This window comes from Artibeus jamaicensis, unplaced genomic scaffold (assembly GCF_021234435.1).
Source record: "Artibeus jamaicensis isolate MK-2021 breed Jamaican fruit bat unplaced genomic scaffold, CSHL_Jam_final contig_2259, whole genome shotgun sequence".
In the NCBI taxonomy this organism is placed as follows: Eukaryota; Metazoa; Chordata; class Mammalia; order Chiroptera; family Phyllostomidae; genus Artibeus; species Artibeus jamaicensis.
The window spans coordinates 8,997,423-9,021,103 of NW_026521468.1; the positions used below are offsets into that span (position 1 = coordinate 8,997,423).

A 23,681-nucleotide genomic window follows, 5' to 3' on the forward strand; every position below is an offset into this window, starting at 1 on the left:
TTGGTTGCCTTCAAAGGGCCAAAGTAACTTTAGGGCTGCATGAACTGTGAATATTGCTTAACTGTTAAGCGGGAGCTTGGCACTGCAGCCAGGGGAGAGGAGGTGATGGGCTGGATTCAGCCTGTGGGCCTTGTGTTTGCCGCCTGTATCCTAGGACAGGAAGACCAGAGTTTGTTTCACAGGTGTTTCATTATTTATAAATAAATACAGGCTTAAAAGAACTAGTTTTTCTTTTTAAAGAGTTTTATTTATTTTTAGAAAGGGAGAGAAACAGCAATGTGTGGTTGCTGCCCCCCAGTGGGGACCTGGCCCACAACCCAGGCATGTGCCCTGATGGGAATTGAACCGGAGACCCTTGGTTCGTAGGCTGACACTCAATCCACTGAGCCACACCAGCCAGGGCAGAAGAACCATATACACCTGAGATTTAAAAAAAAAATCTACAGGCTAACCCACGTGTAAAGGATCCCAGTAACATTCACAGAACAGAGGCACTCATGACTGTCCCCAGCCCCGGGCTCCAAAGACCGATGGGGGAAGGCAGCGAGGCTGAGCACCGGGTGCTGTGGGCAGGGAAGGAGTTTGTAATTGGCAGCTGCTTGTACATGTCCAACCAACATGGAGGTTTCCACAGGTTGGCAGTGGTGGTCTCTGGCTTCCAGTGATTCAAGGGTGGGCCACGTCCTTCCCAGCGTCCACTCCCTGGAGTCTCACTGCTGCAGCAGGGATTAACAGGAGCAGTAAGGCCCTTTTACTGGTTTTTGAGACCACTCTTCCTCATGTATCTTTCAGAAGTGAGTCTGCAGATCCTAAATCATCGAGTCTTCCTGTGGTAATTGGGTGGAGAAAGGGCGTTAATGTGGGGCCCCAACAAACCCTGGTAGTTCTGCAAGGACTGGGTGCCTTGCAGTGTGCATGCCCCTCCTCCTCCCAGGCAAGCTCCACCTCCTCAGGCAAGCCCCGCCTCCTCCCAGGCAAGCCCCACCTCCTCAGGCAAGCCCCGCCTCCTCCCAAACAAGCCCAGCCTGGTCTTTCCTTCATTCCCTTCCCTCTCTGAGGTTCAACAGTCCATTTATTCATTGTTTCAGCCTTTTCTGCTGTAAGGTCTCTCGGGTCCGGATCCAGAGACCTTTCCTGCAGATCGCCCAGCCTGAGGGGGTCACACTGGGGCTGGAGGAAGCAGCCGTGTTCAGCCCCGAGGGCCCTTCAAGGAGGCAGGGAGGCCACTGGTCCCTTAGTTGCCCACAGGGTCTGTTCTGAGAGAGGACAGTGCTGTGTGGCCATGAACAGTCTCCCTTGCCCTGCACTTCAACAGCCCCAGGCGGGCACCTGCAGTCAGGAGGCACTCTGACCTCTGACCCCCACTGAGCCTGCCAGTCCAGGGCAGCTCGAGCCCAGTGGTCGCTTGGTCACTCGTGCTGCTCAGATGTCAGTGGCTCTCTGCCAACAAGCAGGAGCACCCCGGACAGAAGCCTGGGTGCCTGCTGACCAGGGTGATTGGCATCACTGTCCCTCCAGGTCTGGGGCCGGGGTGGCGGAGGGGAGGTTGGGACCAGGACCGGGAGAGTGTCATTTCTGACACTGAAAGCAAGCAGTGCCATTCACAGCGGCACCGAGGGGAGTGTGTGCTGAAAACGTGCCCTTAGCTACAGCCTGCCGAGGGGCCCTGGGGCAGGCAGCGCCGGGTGAGTGTGCCCACTGGGAGCCCCTCCTGGGCAGCCCAGGGCAGTGCAGGGAGCCCAGCCAGGCAGGGCCCAGGCGGCCTCTCTGGATGACTGGCCCCTGCGTGGGGCTGCGGCCCAACCCTGCCGCCAGTTTCCGCCGGAAGCTGCCTCCTCCGATGGGCAGTCTGCTCAGAGCCCCTCTGGGCCCACCGGCCCGGACTCCGTGGGGCGCATGTTGGCCCGCGCTCCCCACCCCAGTCCTGCCCCCTCTCTTTTACCTTCCCCAGACGCTTTCTGGGGTGAGAGGAGGCGCAGGGGGGTGGGCGGTGACAGGACCCGCCTTTTTGACGAGTCTGTGGTCAGGCTGATGAGCATCTGGAAAGAAAAACACGAAGCAATATTCTGTCTATGGAACTTCATTTCCCACAGAATTTAGTAATACAATTGGAAATGAGTTTTGCAGAAAAACTATCTTTCCAAAACATAATGGACCTACGATGTGCAGAGCAAAGCCTAAAGTTGCATTTGTGTGAAGTGGGGGCCTTATTATCAATTTATGATTTAATGGTCCATGAACTGACTCACAGGCCAGCAGAGTTCTTTTAGCTCAGAGCACAGTAGGTTTTAGGGGCCAGGCCCCCACAACCCGGCAGGGAAGCCACAGTTCCCAGCAGGAGCCCTGGCCCCATCACACCCCAGCTCTGGGCAGAGGACGGAGCCCACACCCTCTGGACACGCAGGTGCTCCCAGGTCCAGGCTGGGGAGGGGGGCTCACCCCACCAGGGGTCCAGGGAACATCCTCTCTGCACCTTCGGGCCTTGAGCTCTCTCCCTCCGCCCTCGCTCCACCCTCCTTCCGGTCCTGGTCCCCTGCAGCCCCCTCTGCACTTAACCCAGCCCCTCCCTCTCCTCCTGTCCAATCTACCCTTGTCCCGGGTGCCAAAGGAGGGAAGGCAGTGTGGCCATGTGGCCGCGTGCCCGGAGTCTCTGTAAGACCTCGTGACCTGGAGATGGGGACCAAGACTGTTCTAGGAGGGTGCGGGGCAGATCCCCCACCCTGCTCGTGGATGCTGTGCTTGGTCTTTGGTCATCGTATGTCCTGGTCCGTGGCTCTGGGGGCTGTTTGGTGACCCTGGGCTGTGTTTTTGCAGGTTTCCCTAGTGACCAGGGCACGTCCTGGGCCATGGGGTGTCTGGACCAGGGGCAGCAGATGAGCTGTCTATCGGCCTGAATCACCTGCCCACGGAGGGAGAGGATGAGAGCAAGAGCTGTCTGTGAGTCCACTTGTCCAACTGCTTCCACAGGCGACATGGACACTCCCAGGCCAGGAGCTGCCGGGCTGGGGGTCCGTCTCTCAGTGAGGAGTCCTGGGCTCCCTGGAAAGGATGGAGGATCTGAGTGCGATGTATAAAAGGCACAGGGAGTTCTGAACCAGAACAGCAGCCCCACTCACAGCGGCCAAAAAGTGGAAGCAACCCAGGGTTTACCCGGGGGGTGAGTGAGCAAACCGTGGGCGTTGGCACAACGGCAGGGCATCCAGCCTCCGGAGGCAGAGCCAGACGCCTGCAGCCGCACAGGACAGGTCCTGTGGGCCTCCCTCAGGCGAGGGCCCTGGAGGAGCCAAATGTGTAGGGACCGGGGAGGAGGATGGACCCAGGGGCTGGGGGCGGGGGGTGGGGAGTTAGCTGTAGCAGGACAGTTCTGCTTGGAGTGATGGAACATTTGGAAAGGGGCACAACATCGGGAGTGTCATTAACGCCACTGGGTAGGGTGGCCTGGGTCCAGGGTGTGACTGGGGCTGGGGGTGCAGGGGTGTGAAGGCTAAAAGCAGAGACACGTCCCAGAGAGGCGGCCCAGCTGGGAGCAACGTCACTCCACCATGCTGCCGCTGGTCTCGCCCAGGGTGAGGGCTACTTAGACGCCACTGGGGCCTGACCTGCTGCTCTTGGCCACACCCTGGGGCTCCTTCTGCCCAAGACCTGGCACCGTCCCTGCGCCCCACGCCCTTCTCATTCCTCCAGTGCCTTCCCCGGGCCCCCAAACCCCTCCTCCCACCCCATCCTGCCCTCCAGCACCACCTCCCCTTGGATCCTGTGCCCCGTCCCTGGCGCACACCTCAGCCCCCCCGGGCCCCCTCCTCCAGGCCCCCTCTCCTGGCACCCCCGCCCCGGTTATGAATATCCGGCACAGGCACAGGGCCACGGCGCATTCCCAGCTGGCGGCCGGGCGGGTGGCGGCCACCAGGATCCAGAGCGCAGATGCCCAGGCAGGACTGGCAGGCGGAGTCCCTTCTGTCTTGCATCCCAGGCATCTCACCCGCCTGCAACAGAGTGTTCGGGGACGTGTGACGGCGAAAGCTTGACCTGCTGTGCGGTGACCGAGGTGAGACGCAGGGCCACCCTCTGGGGTGCCGGGGGCCTCGTCCGGCTCGTGCAGCCGGGCTCCTGCGCAGCCCGGCGGTGGAGGGCTCCGGCACCGGGCGGGTAGGAGGGGTCCCCTCAGACCCCGTGTCAGGGGCCTGGAGCTGCGGCTGGGCACCTGGGGCGGCCTGAGTCCCCTCCCGCTGGGAGGCTCAGGTGCTGCCACCAGGCAGGACACTCCCAGCTTTTCCTCAGCATCAGCCCTGGACGTGCGAGGGAAGAAGCCTGGAGCCCGCATCACCCGGGTGGGGGGCCGTGGGCTGTCCCGGGCCTTCTCCTCGGCTTTGGATTCCCAGGTTTTAGGCCTTTTTTCACACGAAGATAATCATAGTGGAGGCGGCGATCTTGAGCGTGCGACTCCGCAAGTTCTTGCACCTGTGTGCTCCGTGTGCCCCCACCCGTTGGGGACGTGGCCTGTTCCCACCCCCAGGGGGCTCTCCAGTGCCCCTCCCAGTTGACCCCAGGTCCCCAGGCCGATTGCCTTCCCCGAACTCCATGTAAATGGAATCCCAGCTCGCCCTCTTCTGGCCGGTTGCCTGGGCGGGCACTCACCTGGGCGGGCACTCACCTGGGCGTCCCCCTTGCTGGAAGATGCAGGATGCCTCGTCTTCTCTGCGGGGAGCGGGGAGCATTTCTAGGACAGGGTCACAGAACAGGAGCTGGCACACCTCCTGTTGACAGGTGTGGGGCGGCCGTCAGGGCCCAGCCGCGGGGAGGAGAGCTGCTGTCTCAGGTAGTGTGCCCGTCCCCGTAGGGGACGAACCTCGGATGGAGCTCCTGGCGGGAGGCAGGCCTGCGGACAGGCTGGCGCGCATCCCCGCCAGCAGGACACCGTCCGCACCTCCGTCCCCACGGGTCTGCCCTGCACCTTTCCCTGGCACCCCGACTGCCCAGGGCTCTGATCTTTTGAGCATCTTTTCATTTGCTTCTCAGCCTTTTGACGTCTTCTTTTGAGAAGATACTGTTCAAAGCTTCTTTCCGCAGTTTTCCATGTATCTCGGTGACGGGTTCTTTGTCTGGCCTTCTCCCAGGCCCCGGCTCACACTTTTGCTCCCTCAGTGGGGGCCACCGGTCGTCTCGTTCATTGTGCGGGTTCTTGGTGTGTTTGGAGGGGTCTCTGCCTCCCCAGGGTCGCACGGGTGTTCTCCTGTTTGTCCAGAAGCTCAGCAGATGACTGACTCAGCCCCGTGCAGGCCCACAGTCCGAGTCACTTTAGTGTCCGGCATGAGGCGGACAAGTGGACATTACAGGGCTTTCTTTTTTGAACTCTTGGAGTCAGCAGGTTCTACTTTTGCCATCTGAGCCAAACGTACTTTTAAAATGTGCAGGAGAAACACGGAGAAAGGGCTATAGGTAGGGGAGGCCCGCTCTTGCAGGTGAGAAACAGAGGCCTGGGCGGGGCTCCAGGCTCCAGCTCCCAGCTCTGCCCACCGTTGCCCCTGCCCCTGGCCGCCTGGCCATGCCGTGCCCCTCAGAAAAGCCCAGTCCGCCCCAGAAGCCCCTCGACTTGCATGGAGGCCCAGGGTGGGGGCGCTCTTGGGGCAGCTGGTCCGGGTGGCTCCCTGGTCTTCGTGGAGAGCCAGGAAAGAAGACAGAGCTCTGAACAGAGGGTCTCCAGGCTGAGCCCGGTCCCTCCCCAGGCCCCGCCCCGTGGGAACCGCGCCCTCACGCTGGAGGGGTGCCTCGCCTGTATCTTGATGGGCATCTTCTCCTGCAGCGCGAGCCCGTGGCCCACAGATGCCCCCGCAGCACACCCGGCCCCAAGCCCCGCGTGAGGCGGCACAGATGGCCCTGAGCCCAGAGCCTGCGAGCAGCTTCCCCACACCCGAGTCCCCCCGCGGCCCCAATGCATCGCTCAACAGCTCGTGGGCCAGCCCCGCGGAGCCCGGCGCGCCAGAGGACCTGGTGGCCACGGGCGCCATCGGGGCGGTGCTCCTGGCCATGGGCGTGCTGGGCGTGGCGGGCAACGCCTACGTGCTGGTGGTCACCTGCCGCTTCCTGCGCGCCTCGGCCTCGCTGCACGTCTATGTCGTCAGCCTGGCGCTGGCCGACCTGCTCTACCTGCTCAGCATCCCCTTCGTGGTGACCACCTACGTCACCAGGGAGTGGCACTTCGGGGACGCGGGCTGCCGGGTGCTCTTCAGCCTGGACTTCCTGACCATGCACGCCAGCGTCTTCACGCTGACTGTCATGAGCCGCGAGCGCTGCGCCGCGGTGCGGAGGCCACTGGCCACCGCGCGGCGCTCCAAGGGCTACCGCAAGGGCCTGGCGCTGGCCATGTGGCTGCTGGCGCTGCTGCTGGCACTGCCCATGATGCTGGCCATCCGGCTGGTCCCCAGGGGCCACAAGAGCCTCTGCCTGCCCGCCTGGGGCCAGAGCACCCACCGTGCCTACCTGACGCTGCTCTTCGGGACCAGCATCGTCGGGCCCGGCGTGGCCATCGGGCTGCTCTACCTGCGCCTGGCCCGGGCCTACTGGCTGTCGCAGCGGGCCTCCTTCCCGCAGACGCGGCGGCTGCCCAACCCCAGGGTGGTGCGCCTCATCCTGGGCACTGTGCTGCTCTTCTGGGCCTGCTTCCTGCCCTTCTGGCTGTGGCAGCTGCTGGGCCAGTACTGCGGGGCCCAGCTGCTCACACCCCGCACCTCCCGCATCATCAACTACCTGACCACCTGCCTCACCTACGGCAACAGCTGCGTCAACCCCTTCCTCTACACACTGCTCACCCAGAACTACCGCGACTTCCGCCGGCGCCCGCCCCGCCGCAGGCGCGCCCCTGGGCTCACAGGCGGCCAAGCCCTCCCGCAGCGCCCCGCCTGCTCCCAGCGCCTCAGGCCGCTCACTGTCCTCCAGCAGCCTGCAGGCTACCAAGCCCATCAGCCTGTCCCAGGAGGCCCCAGGGGCGTCCTCAGATGAGCATCCTGGTCTCCAGGTGGGCCCTGGGGTGGGGTGGCCGTAGCCGGAGTCCTGTGGGAAACCCCTCCCAGCCCTGCTGACAGCCTCCCTTCCTCCACCCTCCTCCAGAAAGTCCCCTGCCCTCCCTTCCCCATCACGTGCTGAAGCAGTCAGCCCAGAGCTGCCCCAGCCACGCCGAGTGATGTCAGGTCAGTGCCCCCCCCCTAGTGGCACACAGCCTCCTGCCTGGGACCGGCCCTCCTGGCTGCTGCGTGGCCCCTGTGGCGACCATACTGGCCCTCCTGGCTCCGTGACAATAAATGCTAAGCTCCGTGGCCTCTGTCTTGCCTTGGCCTGGGGGCGGGTCATCGGGGCGGGAGGGCTCACAGCGTGGCAGGCAGGGGAGCCTGTCCGCAGGCACCCGTCTTCCTCTGAGGCCTTGCCGGCAGCTGGACTGGCCATCCCGACACGAAGGGCTGGTGCTGTCCGCCTAAGCGAGGCCCAGGGGTGTGCGGCCTGCGACTGGGGGTGAAGCAGCGGCCACCACCCCAGTGTGCTCCAGGAGGAGGGGCAGCCGGGGCGGGAAAACCACTCACGGAACTGAGCCGGAACCCTCCCGTCTGCAGCTCACCTCTTCTGCCCAGACTTGTGGCTTCACCTTGTACCTCTGTGCACAGCGCTGAGCTGGGCCCCGCCCCAGGACAGCCCACCCCTGGCCACTCCCTCCCTGAGGGTGTGCCTCTGTCCACCGCTGCTTGAGGGCAGGTCACCGAGAACAGCAATGACAGCCTTGGGCAGGAAGCCTGAGAAGCAGGGGCCAGCGTGGCTTCCTCTGAGGTGCTTGATGTCCCCGAGGCTGTGGCCACCAGCACAGGGCAGCCTGGCTGAGAGGAAGCCATCTGGAACCAGGTGTCCGGCCCGGGACAGAGGTGCCCACCACCGGGGGAACACGTGGCCAAGTAAAATCCGGATGGAGTTGTGTGTGTGCACGCAAGTCACGAAATCATAAAAGAATGAACGTCGTTCTAACGGAAGGAGTGAAAAGGATTTGGAAAGCGTGACCTGGAGTCCATCCGGAACTCAAGGAAAAGACCCAGACACTTGATGACCTCAGTCATGTAAAATTCCGATTCGGGAAAGATACGGGAAGCCGAGACACCCTCAGCACACGGTTGGTGCCACCTGTCGAGGCGGGTTTTGACCGGGGCCAGCACGCCCACGTCAGATGAGAACAGATTCACGTTGACGGTGCTCGTTTCGGCCTCATAAACATCGGAGACACCCTGGCCATTCAGTGAACTAGGACGTGTCCTGAGGGCCACGGAGGTGTCGTTCGGAAGGCCCCCCCCCCGGGGTACATCTGAGAGTGCGGGTAAATGGGGGGCACAGTGTGACCCTATGTACTCTAACCCCAAATTTTATGGACACAAACAAGTGTGCACCCGTGAAAGTGTGCATGAGTGTGAGTGTGCACAAGGGTCTGACAGAGATGTCTGGAAATAACGATACTGTCCCACGTCACAAGGACAGGGACCCGAAGGGGCTGGGGAGCTGGCGGTCAGGCTGCCACCACACCTCAGCCACAGGGTCCACGCGTCCCGACGGGGCCCTGCCGCCCCAGAGGCACCTCACGAGGACGCCCCCGCAGTGGACACCCCGGTTCACCTCTGGCAAGTGGGGGCCCCAAGCCTGCCGCCTTTCGTGTCTGATTCTCAGACCCCACTGCAGAGCGCACAGGGCTGCCCTCCGTTCCACGCCCGAGCAGCACCGCCAGGGGTGGGCCGCTGTGTGCCACCTGCAGGTGGACGTGAGGGTCTGGTCCCCGCTGATCAGGAGTGAGGCTGCTCTGGACACCAGTACGTAAACCTCACGGAGGGTACTGGGGAGCCTCTGAGATGCTGACTGTGCATGGATGGGACGTTTTCGTGAATCTGCACTTCCATCCACGGCTCCCCAGAAGGTGGGTGAATGGGGGCAGCTTGCTGGGGTGGGGCGTGGGGCTCCTCTGGGAGGCCGTGGGCAGCAGAGGAGCCCGGCGGGCGGGCTGTCCCAACTGCACCTGGGGAGGGGCCGAGTGCCAGGCCTGGGGCACTTCCCCAACCTCATCCCACCCCATCCCCATCCTCCAGCCCTTGCAGAGCAAAAACGGGGAGCTGCAGTGTTGGGGCTGCAGGCACCTGAGAACTGGACAGTGGGGGCCTGACACCTGGTCGGGATGAGGAATGGACTGTGTCCTGCAGCTGGGACCTGCCACCCTTTCCTGTTTTGTCTTCTGTCTCCCTAAGAGGGTGGAGGGGGTGGAGGGGATGGAGGGGGTGGAGGACGGCGAGGAAGAACCCAGAAGGGGGAATTCACAGCCAAGGCAGAGGTTTGCTTCCTAGGAGGTGGGCACACAGGCGTCCAGGACGGGAGCCTGGGGGTGGGCGATGGGTTTTCCAGGAGCAGGCCAGCCGGTCTCATCCACTGGGTTTGACTGCTGGTCACTCAGGGCAGTGGGGGTGTGCAGGGCCCCAGGAGAGGGGCCTCGCCCAGTCCTGGCACCTGGCTTGTGGGGGCAAGGAGATACCCGCTTGCTGCTCAGACCCTGCGCCAGCGGGGAGGCCGGGACACCCGCCCTCAGCGGCTCGCCTGGCTGCTGCCCTTTGTGTCTGTTATTTACCGACAAGGAAGCACACCCACGGGCCCCCTTCAATCCTCTGTCCGGGGAGCTCACAGTCAGTGGACGCCCGTGCCCGCCTGCCTGGGGGCCTCTGCCTTTGGAGTCTGTCCTCCCGGGGGGGGGGCGGTGCAGCCGGCCGTGGGGAGGATGGTGCCAGTGTCTGTGGATGGAGAGGTACCCTTGCCCGGGGGAGGGGAACCCAGCTGGGTGGCAAAGACCTGAGCTCTTCCTCGATTTCACACCTGTATACACCCAGCTGACAGGCCTGTCACCTGGAGGGCCAGCTGGGGGCGGCTGGGAGCTTGGCTAGCAGAAGGTGGGAGCCCCCATCCTGTGATGAGGGCGGTGGCCAGAGTCTAGCTGGGGTCCATACACCCACAAACCACCACTCCGAGGACCTGGGGCCCCACGCAGGGCGGCCTTTTCCATTGGAATTCCAGACAGAGGGCGCTCAGAGCAGGAAGCCTGGCTGCCAAGGGCGCCCAGCCAGGAGCTCTGGACGGAGGCCTTTTCAGGCCGGCTGAGTGCCTAGCCCATGGGCTGGTGGCTTGCTCCGGCCCCGCTCCCACCCCCTGGTCCCCCAAGAGGGCCACTCGGTGGGCACGCCCCCAGGCCGTCTTTCAGCCAGTGCCTGTCCCAAGAGCTGTGAGCGCTGGACTCGAGGGGCTTCCCAGGCCAGTGGGTGGGGCCACCCTTTGCCCCCGTGGCCTCTGGCAGCCTCAGTACGATCGAAAGTCCAGAGCCTGTGTCTCACCCAGAAGCTATGTGTCAGTGAGCAGGGTGCCCGGGCGTCGGCACTGCCGGGATCCTCTGGGGCCCCAGGGGGAGGAGGGGGCACCTCAACTTCTGCCCTTGGCCCCCCAACATTCTACCCTCAACCCACAAGCCCTGCTAGCTCCCCCCGCCAGGGCCCCAAGGTAGGAGCGCTCTCAGCTGTGTGGGGCAGGCAGGGAGGGCCCGGGCGGGGCACCGGACCTGGGAAGGGGCAGCAGGTACAAACGCGGGCCCACCGTGTCCTCGGGATGCAGCCTGGGTCCGGAGCCCACCTGGGTGGGCGGAGCCCCGGGGCATCTCCTCTCCATCCTCTCCCCTCGCAGCCGGACCCTCGCAGGGATGAGGCGGGTCCCCAACCCCCTTCCTGGCTCTATCTTTACTGAGGGGCCTGGGAGGAGCTGGATGGTGTCCCGGGGTCTGGGTGACCCAGGGATGGAGGCGGGGCATGGAGCTCCTGCTCCATACCACCCTGGCTGCGTAACCTCAGCACTGTCCCAAACCCCCCACCCCACCCCACCCAGCCTGGCGTGTCCGGGGCCCTCCCGCTGTGCACCGGCAGTGGCGCCCTGTGCTGGGGCAGGCGGGGCCCCCATCCCGGAGCCCCACGGGCCACGCTCCCTGGGGGTCTGCTCGCACTGAAAGGTCGGGGGCTCTCATGACCTTCGGGGGACAGAGACCAGGTGGCCGTCGAGTCCTCCCTTCCTGCTGGTCCCCAGGGTGCACAGGGCAGGGAGGGGCTGCTGGGGGGCTGCAGGGCCCCTTCCTGGGGAGAACGGGGGGCCTGCGAAGTGAGTTCAGGCCTGGCAATGGGCCCCGTGCTTTCTTTCCCAGAAACTCAAGATCGAGGTAAGAACCTGAGTCTTGGTCTGACAGCCCTGAGTGGGGCTGGACCTCCCCGCACACCCCCACGGCCACCACCAGGGGCCTCGGGTCCGCGGTTCACCCGCGGCTCCGTGGTGTTTCGCCAGCTTGTTCTGCACCTGCCGTTGCCATTTCACCCGTCCCACTGCTTCATCCCCGAGCGCACGGTCCGCGTGGGAATGAGCCTCGCTGTCCCTTGTGGAGCTTTCAGCGCAGAGCAAAGCACAGCCTGGCCCCCCGAGGGTGGGAGAGGCCTGGCTCCCGGAAGAGGGACATCAGGCAGGACGCCCGCCTCGGTCCTCGGTCCCCGTCGGCCTAGAGCTCCTGCTGCTCCCGGAGTCGGGGCACCGTCGAGGGTAGATGACTCTCTGCTCACAGACAGACGTCCACTCGGGGCACGGGGACCCTCCAGGGGGAAGGGGGTCTGTCCACAGAGCCTGAGAGCAAATGCAGGAGCTCGTGGGGGGCCGTTGGCTCTCTTATTTTACTCACAGAGGAAGTGGCTGGAACATCAGGCCACCTAAAGCCAGGTGGCACTGGATGTGGAAGGGCTGCCGTGGGGCAGGGGCTGCGGCCTCCCGGCTACGCGAAGGCGGGGTCTGCGATGCCCTGGTCGGGGTTGCAGGTGAAGGCGATGGTGATGGCGTAACGGGTGCCCCAGCGCACCTTCTCCACGCGGTGCAGGTTCTCGGACCCCGAGGTGAAGAAGGACACCCGGCCTGGGCAAGGAGGGGGCGGAGAGAACGACCCGCTGGGTGCGTGGCCTTCAGAACCACGTCCCTAGCAAACCGACACCACCCACCAGTGATGGGGAGATCCGCCCACTCGGGGGCTGCTGAAGTGGCGGCTCCCCAAGCGTCTGGAGAGCGGCAGGCAGGCCCTTCATGCAGGAAGTGGGCACCCCAGGGCCTGTTGGGGCACAGGAGCTTGTTGTGGGCGGGGGTGGGGGGTGGGGGCGGTGGACTTGGGGAGGAGGGTCCCCAGCAAGGCCTGGGTTCTCTCCAAGCCAGCCTCTCAGAACCAGGCGGAAATATGGGCAGCGGGGGTGCAGCCCCTCTGTGCCGGGACCCAGGCCAGGCCCATGTCCCTGAAGCAGGCTCCGCGTGGCAACTCCGTGACCAGAACATGAAGGCATCTCAGCTCAGAACCCCGCCCCCCCTGTGTCTTCCTCCTCTTTGGTGCCAAGGGCCCCCGGACGCCCCCTGAAAGCACATAGGTCACATCCAGTCTCAGCATGGGACACTTCTCTGATTCTTGGTCCATTAAATTTTTGGAACCCACAAGATGTCACCTTGAAGCAAAGTTACCCTGGTGGGGGCGCCCTGGCTGGTGTGGCTCAGTGGGTTGGGCATCGTCCCATAAGCTGAAAGGTTGTGGGTTCGGTCCCCTGGACGGGTGTGCACAGAAGGCAACTACTGATGCTCCTCCCCCTCTCTCCCTCCCTTCCCCTCTCTCTAAGAAATCAACCAGCGTGTCCTCGGGTGATGATAAAAAAAAGATACTCTGGGGGCACGAACCCAGCAGGCCTGGGTCGCCTGCACCCTGCGCAGTCCAGGAGAGGGTGGCCCCTGGTCCCCGGCTCCATGAGAGACCTCCTGTCCACCGGGAGCCCCGATGCATGATCTCAGATGACCGTGACCTACAGTGGGGCCTTTCATTGTACACAAGGTTCTACACAAGTATTTACTGGGCTTAAAATGCCCCTCAGGAAGCCACTGGGGACACCACGCCTTCCCTGTCGCAGGTCTGGCTTTCCTTCCCCCAGGGCAGCGCTGTGGCCCCACAGTGCCGGGCAGCGGAGGTCCTGACCGCCAGGAAGGGGAGGCAGGTCCTGGAGCTCAGTCCTTTACCGACATTCCCAGGCTGGGAGCGTCCTCTCATCTCAAGCCGCTGGATCCCGCTGGGGAGGGTCAAGGCAGGAGCACAGTATGGGGTGCAGGTGCCAGGAGCACCCCAGGCAGGGGCGGGCTCTGGGAACTGCTGTGGTGACAGCAGACCTGCAGGACACGCCTGCCTCTGCCTCTGCCTCTGCCTCTGGGTCTGGGACCGGTAGGTGCCGTGTCTGAGCCATGAGTACCCCAGGGCCACCTGTGCGTCCTACCTGCTCTGGGCTCCACCGTCTTGTTGGCCCCCTCCTCCATGAACACAAAGCGCCCCCCGCCGAAGTCCTCCAGGTAGTCGGAGAGGTACAGCAGTGAGGTGTAGTCGAAGGAGCCGTAGGTCACCTGGGGGCAGAGCGGGGCTGTCGGGCCTGGAGCTCAGAGCCCCGCATATGCTCCGCAGGTGTGGGTATGACGCGCGAAGCCTCTGGCAGCCCGTCCGCCTCAGAGGCACCCGGCACTGCCTGCCTTCTGGCTCCACCCGGCCCCCCGACCAGGCGCACCTTGTCCACGTGCGCGTGCCAGTACTCGTCGTGCGCCGTGCGCGCCGCCGTGCTGTTGATGCGGGAGAAGAACGTGGGCTTCGTCAGGTGCAGCGCGGACGTGCTGATGCCGAACGCCTGGGCCACGGCCAGCTGGACCTTCTGCCGCACGTCCCTGCGGAGGACACACGTGCCACCCCGAGTCGTGCAGCCTCAGCGGGGAGAACGCCCCGTGGGCCCCCCGTGCCCACACGGGGCTACGCGGGCTGCCGGAGGACAGAAGGTGGGCATGCGCACGACATCCCACATGGCATCCCAGGGCATTGCATGTGTGAGCGGCCCCTGTAGGCAGGACACAGCACAGGGCCCGCTGGGCAGAGCGGTGGCAGGAGAGCGGCCTTGGCGCACTGCCTACTCATCCTGAGTGGTGCACAGAGGCCTGGACTGGGGGTGATGCCGGGCACTGCGGGGGCTGGGCTCCACGCCACACACGTGCCGCCATGTGCTGAGGTCCTCAAACCACATCCGGAGGGCACGGCTTGTGCGTGACAACTGCCCCAAGCCACCGGGTGACCCCTGACACATGAGCCACCAGCTGCAGGGAGCCGCCACCTAGACGAGGGCCCTAATGGGGCCCTTCAGGCGCCTCCAGAGGACCCCCCCCCCCCAGGCTCGGCTCAGCAGGGAGGATGTTGGTCTTGTTGCCAGGGGTGGTGGCACCAACTTGTGCTGAGCCAGCGATGACACTCAGCACGGGGGTGACGTGCATTCAACGTCTCCTGTCAGCCTGGCCCCAACCACCTTCATGGGAGGGACGCGATTTACTTCATTGGCTCAATGCTCCTGATCTGTTTCCCTCCCAGCCACGCACGTCCTGCCTAATCGGCTGGTGAAGCTGGGAGCACAGCTAGTCACAGTGACCCAGGGCGGGGCCCCCAAAACCCCCAGCGCACAGCCTGCCGTTGGGACCCTGCCTCCCCTCAGGGGCTGTACACGGGGTCAGCCGCTCTGGCTCTCGGGACACCTGCGGCCTCCATGGAAACCAGGGAGCCGCGCCAGTGCGTGGGGTCACTCGTCACCGTTCCCGTTTGTGTGTAAGGATGAGCCCTGCCTGTGAGAGGGCAGAGCGGGCGGGCGCTGTGTCCCTGCCTTTGCTCCGCTCAGACCTCCCCACCCACACTGGCCCCCCCCCCCCGCCCCTCCTCACCGGTACAGCTGGAAGTCCTCTTCTGAGAAGATGTTTTCTATTTTATCCCCAAAGTATCTGTGGAAAAGCATTAACAAATAAGCGTGTCATTAATTTTTTTTTTAAATTCAGTCTTCCCTCCAGGTGATGCACGGGGCCCTGAAAACCAGCCCGGGGAACAAGGGTGCTGCCCTCTGAGAAGGGCCAGGCCTTCCGGTCCTCACCTGGCCGTGTCCCGCCCTGCCAGAGGCCCTCACCTGTACAGGTTCACAAAGTGCTTCCCAGCAGACAGGGCGCCCGAGTGCAGGTCCAAGATGGACGCCTGCAAAAGACGTTTGTGGAGCCAGGCTGAGGGCTGCGTGGTGGCCGTGGCCCGAAACCCCAGGGGCTGAGATGCGCCCAAGCACCGCCTGGGGCAGGGAGACAGAGCTCCAGCAGGCTGGGCCAGAGCCGCGTGGCAGGGCCTTCCCGGCTGCCTGATGGGCAGACTGTGTCTCCCTCTGGAAACCAAGAGGCCCCCGCACCTGCACCCATCGTGCCATTGGCACAGTAGACACAGCCATCTCCCCCACATTTCCTAGCACCTCTTGGGGAATCCCTCCCTCCCGGCACAGAGGTGCTTTCTGCTCCTTTGCAAGGCTTTAGGTTAGCGAACCCTTCACTTACGACGCTTTGCCTCCTTGCGCCCAGCATGGCCGCCCTGCACTTCACCCCACGACCCATGCATCGCTGCCCCTTCTCCCAAGTGCCAGGAGCCCCTGAGTTTGGGTGCCACGAGGTGTCGTTCACCTGCAGGGGGTATGTCTGTGGGGACAGACTCTTCCACCCTCTTATGCAGATGCCGAGGAGCGGAGCTGCGGGGCCCTAACTCTAATGAGTCCCCAGAGCGCTGTCTGCCTCCAGCCGCTGCGGGTCCTTCCCCACCTCCCGCAGGGCTGGGGCCGCCCGGGGGGCAGTTGCACCTTTCTCCTTTCCTCACTGCTCTAGCGACCAGCCCAGGGTCGTGGACAGAATCTCTGCTTTAAAAATGCTAACTGAGCTCACAGGCATCAAACCAAGTCAATCCGCTGCAAGACAACTTCCCGAGTGAACATGGAGGGAAGAGTCCGCACGAACAGGTTTTCCGTAAAAGTTCTCCCTGAACCGACCCGACTGAAACAAAAGGAGCAGCTTAACCTTCGGAAACTCGAGAGAAGAGACCGCAGACCAGGGAGGCAGAAAACCACCGAACGGCCTGGGAATTTCCAGCAAGGTCTGTGAAAGGAACCTTCCGGAGTTTCAACATCTACGCTGGTTCAGGTCCCATGGTGACTGTAATTCGGGAATCTCCAAATGGCACTGAGAAGGAATCTCGCTGCGGATCGACATGCTAGGCAGAGGTCCACATTCAGGAAACCACACGTGGCCTCCAGATGGCAACCAGAGCCCAGGGGACACCTCGCTGGCAGGAGGGCCCGCCGGGGGCTGTGGGGGCCCCCGTCTCAGTCCCTGTAGCCGATGTAACTAAGTGCCACAAACCAGGGCCTTTCCACAACAGGAAGTCGTCCTCCGGCCCAGGACACAGAGCTCTGGATCGAGGGGCCACGGGGCCACACTCCCTGCAGAGGCTCCATCGCCCCTTCCCCGCCTCCGCCGTCCCGTGGCTTCCCGTGGCCTTGATACTTGTCAGTGGAGTTTGGGGCTCCAACCAGATGATCCCCCATGATCTCATCTTGAGACCCTTAACTCATTAACACCTGTAAAACCCTTTCTCCCAAATGAGGTCCATTCACAGTCCCGGGTGGGTCACAGCCCCCACAGTTCCCTCTGGGGTCTGGGGGCCTCCGGCTCCACTGGCACCTTGCCCCCGTGTCCCAGAGTCCCTCCATTTCCCGGGTGCTGCTGACACCCGCTGTCAGCCCGGGCCTGGGTCCCCAACCCCGGAGAGCCTTCAGAAATGCAGGTGTGGCCTGCAGCTGGCGGCTGTGAAGCTGTGAGGCTGTGAGGCGCCCACTGAGCAGCTGCAGGCAGTGCCCTGGGACCCAGCACCTGTCCTGTGGGTGGCAGGGGAGCCCAAGGGCCCTGCGCGTCCTCTCCTTCTCCTTCCCCTCGGAAGTCAAAGGCGCGAAGAGGAAACGGAAGCAGGAATCGCACACTACTCACCCCTCCACCGGATCCTCCCAGGGCCAGCCCCTTCTCCGCGATGCTGTGGGAAGGGCGGTTCTAAGTCAGAATGACTGACAGTCTCGGGGACGACAAACCCAGGCAAACATCAACCCCATGATGAGGGCGACGCTGACAGACCGACGTCTATGACACAAGGACATCGTTAGGCCACAGGACTCAACTTCCAGCCTGTTACCGTCTTGCCGACAACACGGGACACAGCGTGAAATTCTAAGACCCTCTAAATCATCCTTTTAGCAGCAACTCTGCCTCCCCCCCCCCCCCCCCGCCCCATGGTCCGGCTCGTTCGAGACAGAAGCCTGGAACTGCGTTGCTGTACCTTCGAATCCGCCGGGCCTCGTCCCTGGTGATGACGGTGTCGGTGATGCCCCGGCCACACCTGGTCGGGGAGCAGCCTGCAGAGAGAGCGGCCAGGGTGAGAGGCTGCTCGGGCACAGCGACTCCTGAACGCGGAGCCTGTGGGGGGTCCTCCGCGGGGGCAACAGGAGTTCGTGGGATGGGACCTTGCCTTGCACGGGATTTGGGGTGGGGACCAGATTTGGCAAATAAAACATGGGACATGCAGGTAGATGCAAATGTCAGATGAGCAAGGATGACTTTGAAGTGGGAGTGCGTCCCGTGCAGGACACGTCCTCTTGCTGGGTGGCTGTGTTGCTGGTGGCTGGCACCAAGTTATCGTCCGGGAAGCACCTGGAACTCCACGGAGGGCAGGCAGAGTGTCCTTAAGTGCCATCCTGCCAGACCACAGCTGTGCCTGTGACAGCAGCCACTGTCCTCCCGCCCCAGGGCCCTGCAGCTTGTGCTGATGGCGGGTGCCAAAGCCTCCCTCCTCTGCTGCGCTGCTCAGGGCCCTGTGGCTGCTCAGACAGAGGAGTCTGCGGGGCGGGCTGGGGCTCTGGCATCAGGACCAGGCGGGCCTCAGAGGTGAGGAGCCCCTGTGTCTGGTAGGAAGTACAGGCTGGCTCCCCGCACCCGATGGCCCCAGGACACGACCCGGCTGAGGAGATGAAGCCTTGGACAGCTGAGGATATGCTGGGCTGGCTGACCTCTAGCTTTTCACCTTTCACCCTCCCGCCTGGAACTCGAGCCTGGTGCCTGGAGGCAGAGTGAGTGTCCCAGGACTGCCTGAGCGACACACTGAGTGGCAACACTGGGGACGCAGCCGCAGACCGGCTCCGAGGGCACCGGGCTGGCTGGGGTCACCCTTCTCTGGACCTTGTCTGACGGGAAAACTTGATCTTGAGGGTCATTGGAGAAGGGGTGCGGCAGTTCAACGGGGGGCTAAATGCAACTCTACCGACACAGATGGTTTTTTCATTAAAAAACAATGCCAGCCCTGGCGGGTGTGGCTCAGCAGATTGAGTGTAGGCCTGGGAACCAAAGAGTCACCAGTTCGATTCCTAGTCTGGGCACGTGCCTGGGTTGTGGGCCAGGTTTCCAGTAGGGGGTATGTGAGAGGCAACCACACATTGATGCTTCTCTCCCTCTCTTTCTCCCTCCCTTCCCTTCTCTCTAAAATAAATAAATAAAATCTTTAAAAAAGGGAAAAAACCGAAGACAAACATATGCTTTTTATGAGGGTCACCCCCAAACAGGACAGCACAGAAAGGTGGAGAGATGTGCACAACGCCAGCCGAACGTCCGGGAGCGCTGCCCGCACCCACGAGCGAGCTTTAGGGCGAGGCTGCTGGAGGGAGAAGAGGGACATGCCTCATGAGAAAAGGGCCAATCCCCCAGGAAGGTGAGGGTGTGGCAAGAACACCTGGTAACACCGTGTCCCACACGCAATGTCCCCCAGCGCGGGAGCCAGCAGCAGCCGCAGGCCCGGCGAGAGGCAGACTCAACACGCCTCCCTCAGTAACCGACGGAAGCAAAGGGCAGACGCCCTGGAGGATCAGAGGGTTTGGCGCAAGAGCCTGGGCTCAGAGAAGGATGCCGAACTCTGCGTGCCACCGTCAGAGAAAACACGTTCTCCAGGCACACAGGAGACCTGCACGAAAACACGCTGGGCCCCAAACGGAATCTGAACGAGCACCAACCGGGGATCCCTAGCACACAGATGACATTGTCTGGCTGCAGCGCCATCAGGTTGGAGATCGGCATTTTCAAAGAGAGAACCCAAACCCCATACATTTCCAAATTGTAAACGCAGCAGCAACATGGCATCTGTGGTGTAAGGTCCAGAGCACAGGGAGTGACGTGGGTGGCACCATCAGTGCACACGCACGGGCGTGCGCTCCACAGACGTGCACTGACACGCAGCACATAACACGCCCCCGGGGTGCATGGCGCCCGGGCCTCTTCAGGAGCCGCTGCCCAGACTGGAGGAGCCCCAGCACGGAGAGCAGCCCCACGCGCCTCTCGCCTACAGCACCACGGGGCTGAGGAGGGCAGGCCCGGGGCTGGAAAGTACACTCCCACTGTTGTTTCTTACTGTGGTGAAGTGTTCATGACACAAAACTTACTGCCTGAGCTGTTTCCAGGGGGCAGCTCTGTGGCACCAAGGGCCATCACACTGCTGTGCGGCTGTCACCCCATTCATCCCAGAACTTGGTCGTCTTCCCAAACCGACACCCCATACCCATTAAACACAGACTCCCCACCACCTCCCTTTCTGACTGCTTTTAAACTCCCCTTCAGTTCTAACTGTGGAAACATGTTCTCGAACATGGGTAAAAGCCACCTGCACCGACCACAGAGTTGGCCCTTCCCCGAGCACTCGGGGTGGCACGCTGTCCCCGCCCGCGCTCTGCGTTCAGTCAAGTGCTCTTGTGCGCATCTCAGCAGCACCCCTCGGTGGAAAAACTTGGCAAACTTCTTGGTTCAAGTTCAAGAAAGCATTGCTCTAAATGAAAAATAAACTGGCTTCTGCCTGTAAAACCCAGTCACTCAGGCTAGGATTCTCAAACTGAGACAGCACCCAGGGAGCAGGGAGTATGCTGGGAAGTGCCCGGGACTGACCACCCAAGTGGCCTGTGCGCTCTCCAGGGTGCTGAACCCAGGTCCCCCGGGCTTCTCCAGGCACAAGGCTCCGCCTCATCCGGACCACCAGCCATGCCCTCTGACCCCCTTTTCAGGGAGTAAGCACCAGGACAGGACACGCACCCACGCGGGAGAAGGGCCTCTGAGAGTGATGTTCCCGTTGCAGTATTTTTTGTGGTGACAACACTCTAAGACGCTCTGCACAGCCAATGCTTTTTCTGGTTGATTCCTCCCTTTCCAATTGTTACATCCATCCAGGCACATGGTGCCCTCCACCCGACGGTGCCCACAGCGAGGGACGCCTCGGCAAAACACCTGCACTTCCAGGCCCAGGTGTGGGCTAACAGACCTGGGGTCAGGGAGAGGTCGTCTGCCACCCCACCCACACTTTGAACCTGAGCCCCACTGCAGCAAAAGACACGCATTTTAGAGGCACCGTATTTCACGTTGACTCGCTGCCCTCTCCTGGGCGACCACGGCGCTGCGCACCTTCGAACCTCCGGTGGCTGTTATAGTCCTCTGAGCAGGGCACCTCGATGAACCGGCCAGACAGAACCTCGCCACGGTGAGCCAGGACCTCAGTGATGCCGTCGTCGCCCCCCAGACTGCCCCAGAGCAGGAGCGCAGCAAGCGTGGCACAGGTCCCCAGGACGGCGGCTCTCAGCCACTTGCTCCACACCTCCCTCGGCGGCGCCCGGGCACTCTTCATGCTGAGAAGAGAAAACAGCCAGTCACCCACGCGCACCTGTGTGGGCTGAAATGGCGGGCTGCGTCCACAGCTGGTCGCAGCCTTGGCCTGTCCTTGCACCCACCGTTTTCAGAGCTACTGTTAATCAATCCAGAGGCACCTGCCCGGTGGGGAAGGACACAGTGGCAAACGTGCCCCTCCACGGACCAGGGGCGGCTCGCGTGCCCCTCTCACACCTCACAGGCAACAGGAAGAGCCGCCAACGGATGACTACCCCCTCTCACACGTGTGGCCCGGTGAGCACGCACAGGCACACACACAACTTGAACCAAGTTAGGTGTGACTCAAATCCACTTAAGTAGACTACAGGCTGCTGCTCGGAAAGAGAAAACAAACACAGCGGAGATGGCCTGCAAGCAAAACACTTTCTTTCTCTTTTATAAAAGATTTTATTTACTTATCTTTAGAGAAAGAGGAAGGGAGGGAGAAAGAGAGGGAGAGAAGCATCAATATGTGGTTGTCTCTCACATGCCCCCTACTGGGGACCTGGCCCACAACCCAGGCATGTGCCCTGACTGGGAATTGAACCCTCCGCCCTTTGGTTGGCAGGCTGGCACTTGATCCGCTGACCCACACCAGCCAGGGCAGGGCACTTTCTGTACAGCCCAGGATCCCTGGAGGGCTCGCACTGTCCGAGCCGAAGTGGCGCGGGTGTCCGTGTTTCTGCAGTATGTATCTGCATGTACATACATCTGTGTGCATGCACATGTGTTTGCACACATGTGTAACTGAGCAGCTGTGTGCTCTGCTATCTGGGAAAGATTTGGCAGCTGCAGAGCTTGATGAATGGGCAGAAAGTGAGAACAAAGACCAGGGCATCCCTCCGTGTGGTACGGGTACCTGGTTTCTTCTGGCGCAGAACTAACTCCTGGAAAGCAGGACACCTGTCTTCTATTTTTGTTTCTCACACCTCACATTGCTAAATCGATAATTCCAATGAAACAAACCCCAAGCTGGGCACAGCGCAGTCAGACCACCCTGGGTGAGCACACGGTCACTTTAAAGGGCGGTTGTAGCTGCCTGGGGGTCGGCCCAGCCCACAAAAATCGGCCACCCAGTCTCCGCTGACTAATTAGGCTGGGGTGGACCCCTGATCCCAGCCATTTCCCTGCCCCAAGAATGCAGATCGGGCGGGGAGAGCGCTGCAGCAGGCGGCTGAAAGCCTGACTTGTAGGTGCAGGGCTGTGGGCCACACATCCCCAGGACAGCCTGGCTGCTGAGACAAAAAGGGACGTCGCGGAGCAGGAGGTGTACAGGGAGACAAGGGTGAAGAAGCAGCCTCTCCGGCCAGATTTGCACACGACGCTCCCTCGGAGTCTCCTCAAAAGGAGCACCCTTGTTTGGGGTAAGCTGCTGAAACAACCAAAGCTGCTTTTTCAGGCCTTGGAGCGAGGTCCATGGCCCATAGGGCAGGCACCACAAGACGGTCACTCGTCCCAGGGTTATTAAAACGCGCCCTGGCTCCGAGAGCTTTAAGCAGAATCCTCCGGAAGGCAACGTGATCAGATGGTCACACCCATTCCTCTGGCCATTTACCTGGGATCGCTCCCGTACACAGCCCTCAGGAAAGCTCACGGGGACCAGAGAGTGGGGCCGTGGGGACTCCGGGCCCCTGAGAAGGCCCAGCATAGGGCCCTCTGGACACACCGGGTAGGGAAATCAGGGAAGGTTTGGGGCGCAGAGCCCCTCTTCCACGCCGCGACCCCCAGCCTCAGGTAGAGGTTCTGAGTCGGAGCAGGCTACCCAGCTAGCAGGCCCCACCCACAGACTCCCCGCCCCAACACGGCCACGCCCCATCTCTGAGCAGCCCGCCCACCACATGGCCACGCCCCACTTGTGGGCGGATCCCTGCGCAGCACCGCCGCGTCCAGGCCACGCCCATGTTCCGGCCCGCGGTTCCGGAGCCCGCGCCCTCACGCGCAACCCTTCACCTGTTCGGGCGCCTGCGCTCCGCCGCTCCGCTGCCCTCGGGCGCCTTGGGCGCGCCTCTCCGCTGAGGCGCCATCCGGCCAGCTCGGCGGACACGGGAGCCGCACGAACCGAGACGAGTTTCGCGAGAGGTTGCGCGAGGCTGGCGCGGCCGGAGACGCGGAACGACTCGCTCGGCCGTCGCCTGCGGGGAGCGCGGCTAGACCCGAGCAATCGCAGGCCGAGCGCGGTGCACCCAAAGCTCACCCTGCTTAACACCCGGCCGCGGTTCTCTGCTCCCCCACCACACTTGGAACGGGCCGAGCTCCGACCCCAAGTCTGAAGCGCGTCCTCACCCCACGGCGTGTCCTCCCGGCGCCTCCGCGCGCCACCTCCCCAGGGTCCGGGCCACACCTGAGAGCATCTCTGTGCTCAGTGGTCGGTCCGAAGGCCCTCTGCTTCCCGTGCAGCTTCCGTGCGGTGAGAAAGGAGGGAGAGTTAAGTAGCCCTATCAAGAGACCTATGATCCTGAATGAGCCAAGTTAACAGTGAGGGTCATTCATGAAGATTATGTCTCAAAGGTGAGTAATTTACTGATGGAGGCGGGGGTAGAAAACCTGGGATCCACTGGACTAAGAGTTCTGTCCCATTGTTCTGAAACTGGGGACGGGAGTGCCATTGCAGGCCCCTCAGGACCTGGGTTCACCTGCCGGGGAGCCGCGGAACCAGCGATAAGGGCATACCTACCTGTAGTCTGATAAAGAATAGTGAGAGGTGACCCAGGTCTCAGAAACCTCATTTCTGTAGACCTTTCAGGAGGGAATCAAAGCAAGGAAACTGGCTCTCCTAACCAGATGGCACTGACTTCTGTGCCTTCGCGGACTGGCAGGGGCTTCGATTGCCAAGGACTCTGATGTGTCTGTCGCAGGTGAGATGTTTCTGCTCTTTGCACCCGTTGTCTCAGGAGGAACAGGGTTTCTGTCTGAACGTGAGGTGCACACAGGACCAGTGTGGATTTGAGCTAAAAAAAAATGTCACTTTTACATTTATTCCCTGAACA

General features: G+C 62.5%; 3 protein-coding genes across 4 annotated transcripts; 1 reads left to right on the forward strand and 2 right to left on the reverse strand.

Annotated features, from left to right (window-relative positions):
• Window positions 1-252: 252 nt before the first annotated feature.
• LOC119058611 (uncharacterized) lies at window positions 253-6,005 on the reverse strand. 2 transcript variants are annotated; one of them, XM_053659947.1, is made up of 6 exons: window positions 4,952-6,005; window positions 4,652-4,717; window positions 2,720-3,039; window positions 1,943-2,039; window positions 1,130-1,256; window positions 253-827 (listed from the first exon to the last, which is right to left on the reverse strand). In XM_053659947.1, exons 1-5 carry the CDS (start codon window positions 4,995-4,997, stop codon window positions 1,207-1,209), a joined length of 579 nt encoding a protein of 192 aa, XP_053515922.1. In that variant the 5' UTR covers window positions 4,998-6,005; the 3' UTR covers window positions 253-827; window positions 1,130-1,206. The 2 variants fall into 2 exon arrangements, 1 of the variants encoding a protein (XP_053515922.1); XR_005084274.2 differs by lacking the exons at window positions 4,652-4,717; window positions 4,952-6,005 and having other exon boundaries at window positions 2,900-3,653.
• UTS2R (urotensin 2 receptor) lies at window positions 5,869-7,039 on the forward strand. Its single transcript, XM_037157897.2, is given in 2 exon segments — window positions 5,869-6,906; window positions 6,908-7,039. Coding segments are annotated over 2 exon segments (1,170 nt in total).
• Window positions 7,040-8,080: 1,041 nt separating this feature from the next.
• OGFOD3 (2-oxoglutarate and iron dependent oxygenase domain containing 3) lies at window positions 8,081-22,982 on the reverse strand. Its single transcript, XM_037157835.2, has 9 exons — window positions 22,645-22,982; window positions 20,455-20,675; window positions 17,303-17,378; window positions 16,960-17,002; window positions 15,075-15,139; window positions 14,839-14,895; window positions 13,653-13,806; window positions 13,371-13,494; window positions 8,081-11,988 (listed from the first exon to the last, which is right to left on the reverse strand). Exons 1-9 carry the CDS (start codon window positions 22,716-22,718, stop codon window positions 11,852-11,854), a joined length of 951 nt encoding a protein of 316 aa, XP_037013730.2. The 5' UTR covers window positions 22,719-22,982; the 3' UTR covers window positions 8,081-11,851.
• Window positions 22,983-23,681: the final 699 nt, after the last annotated feature.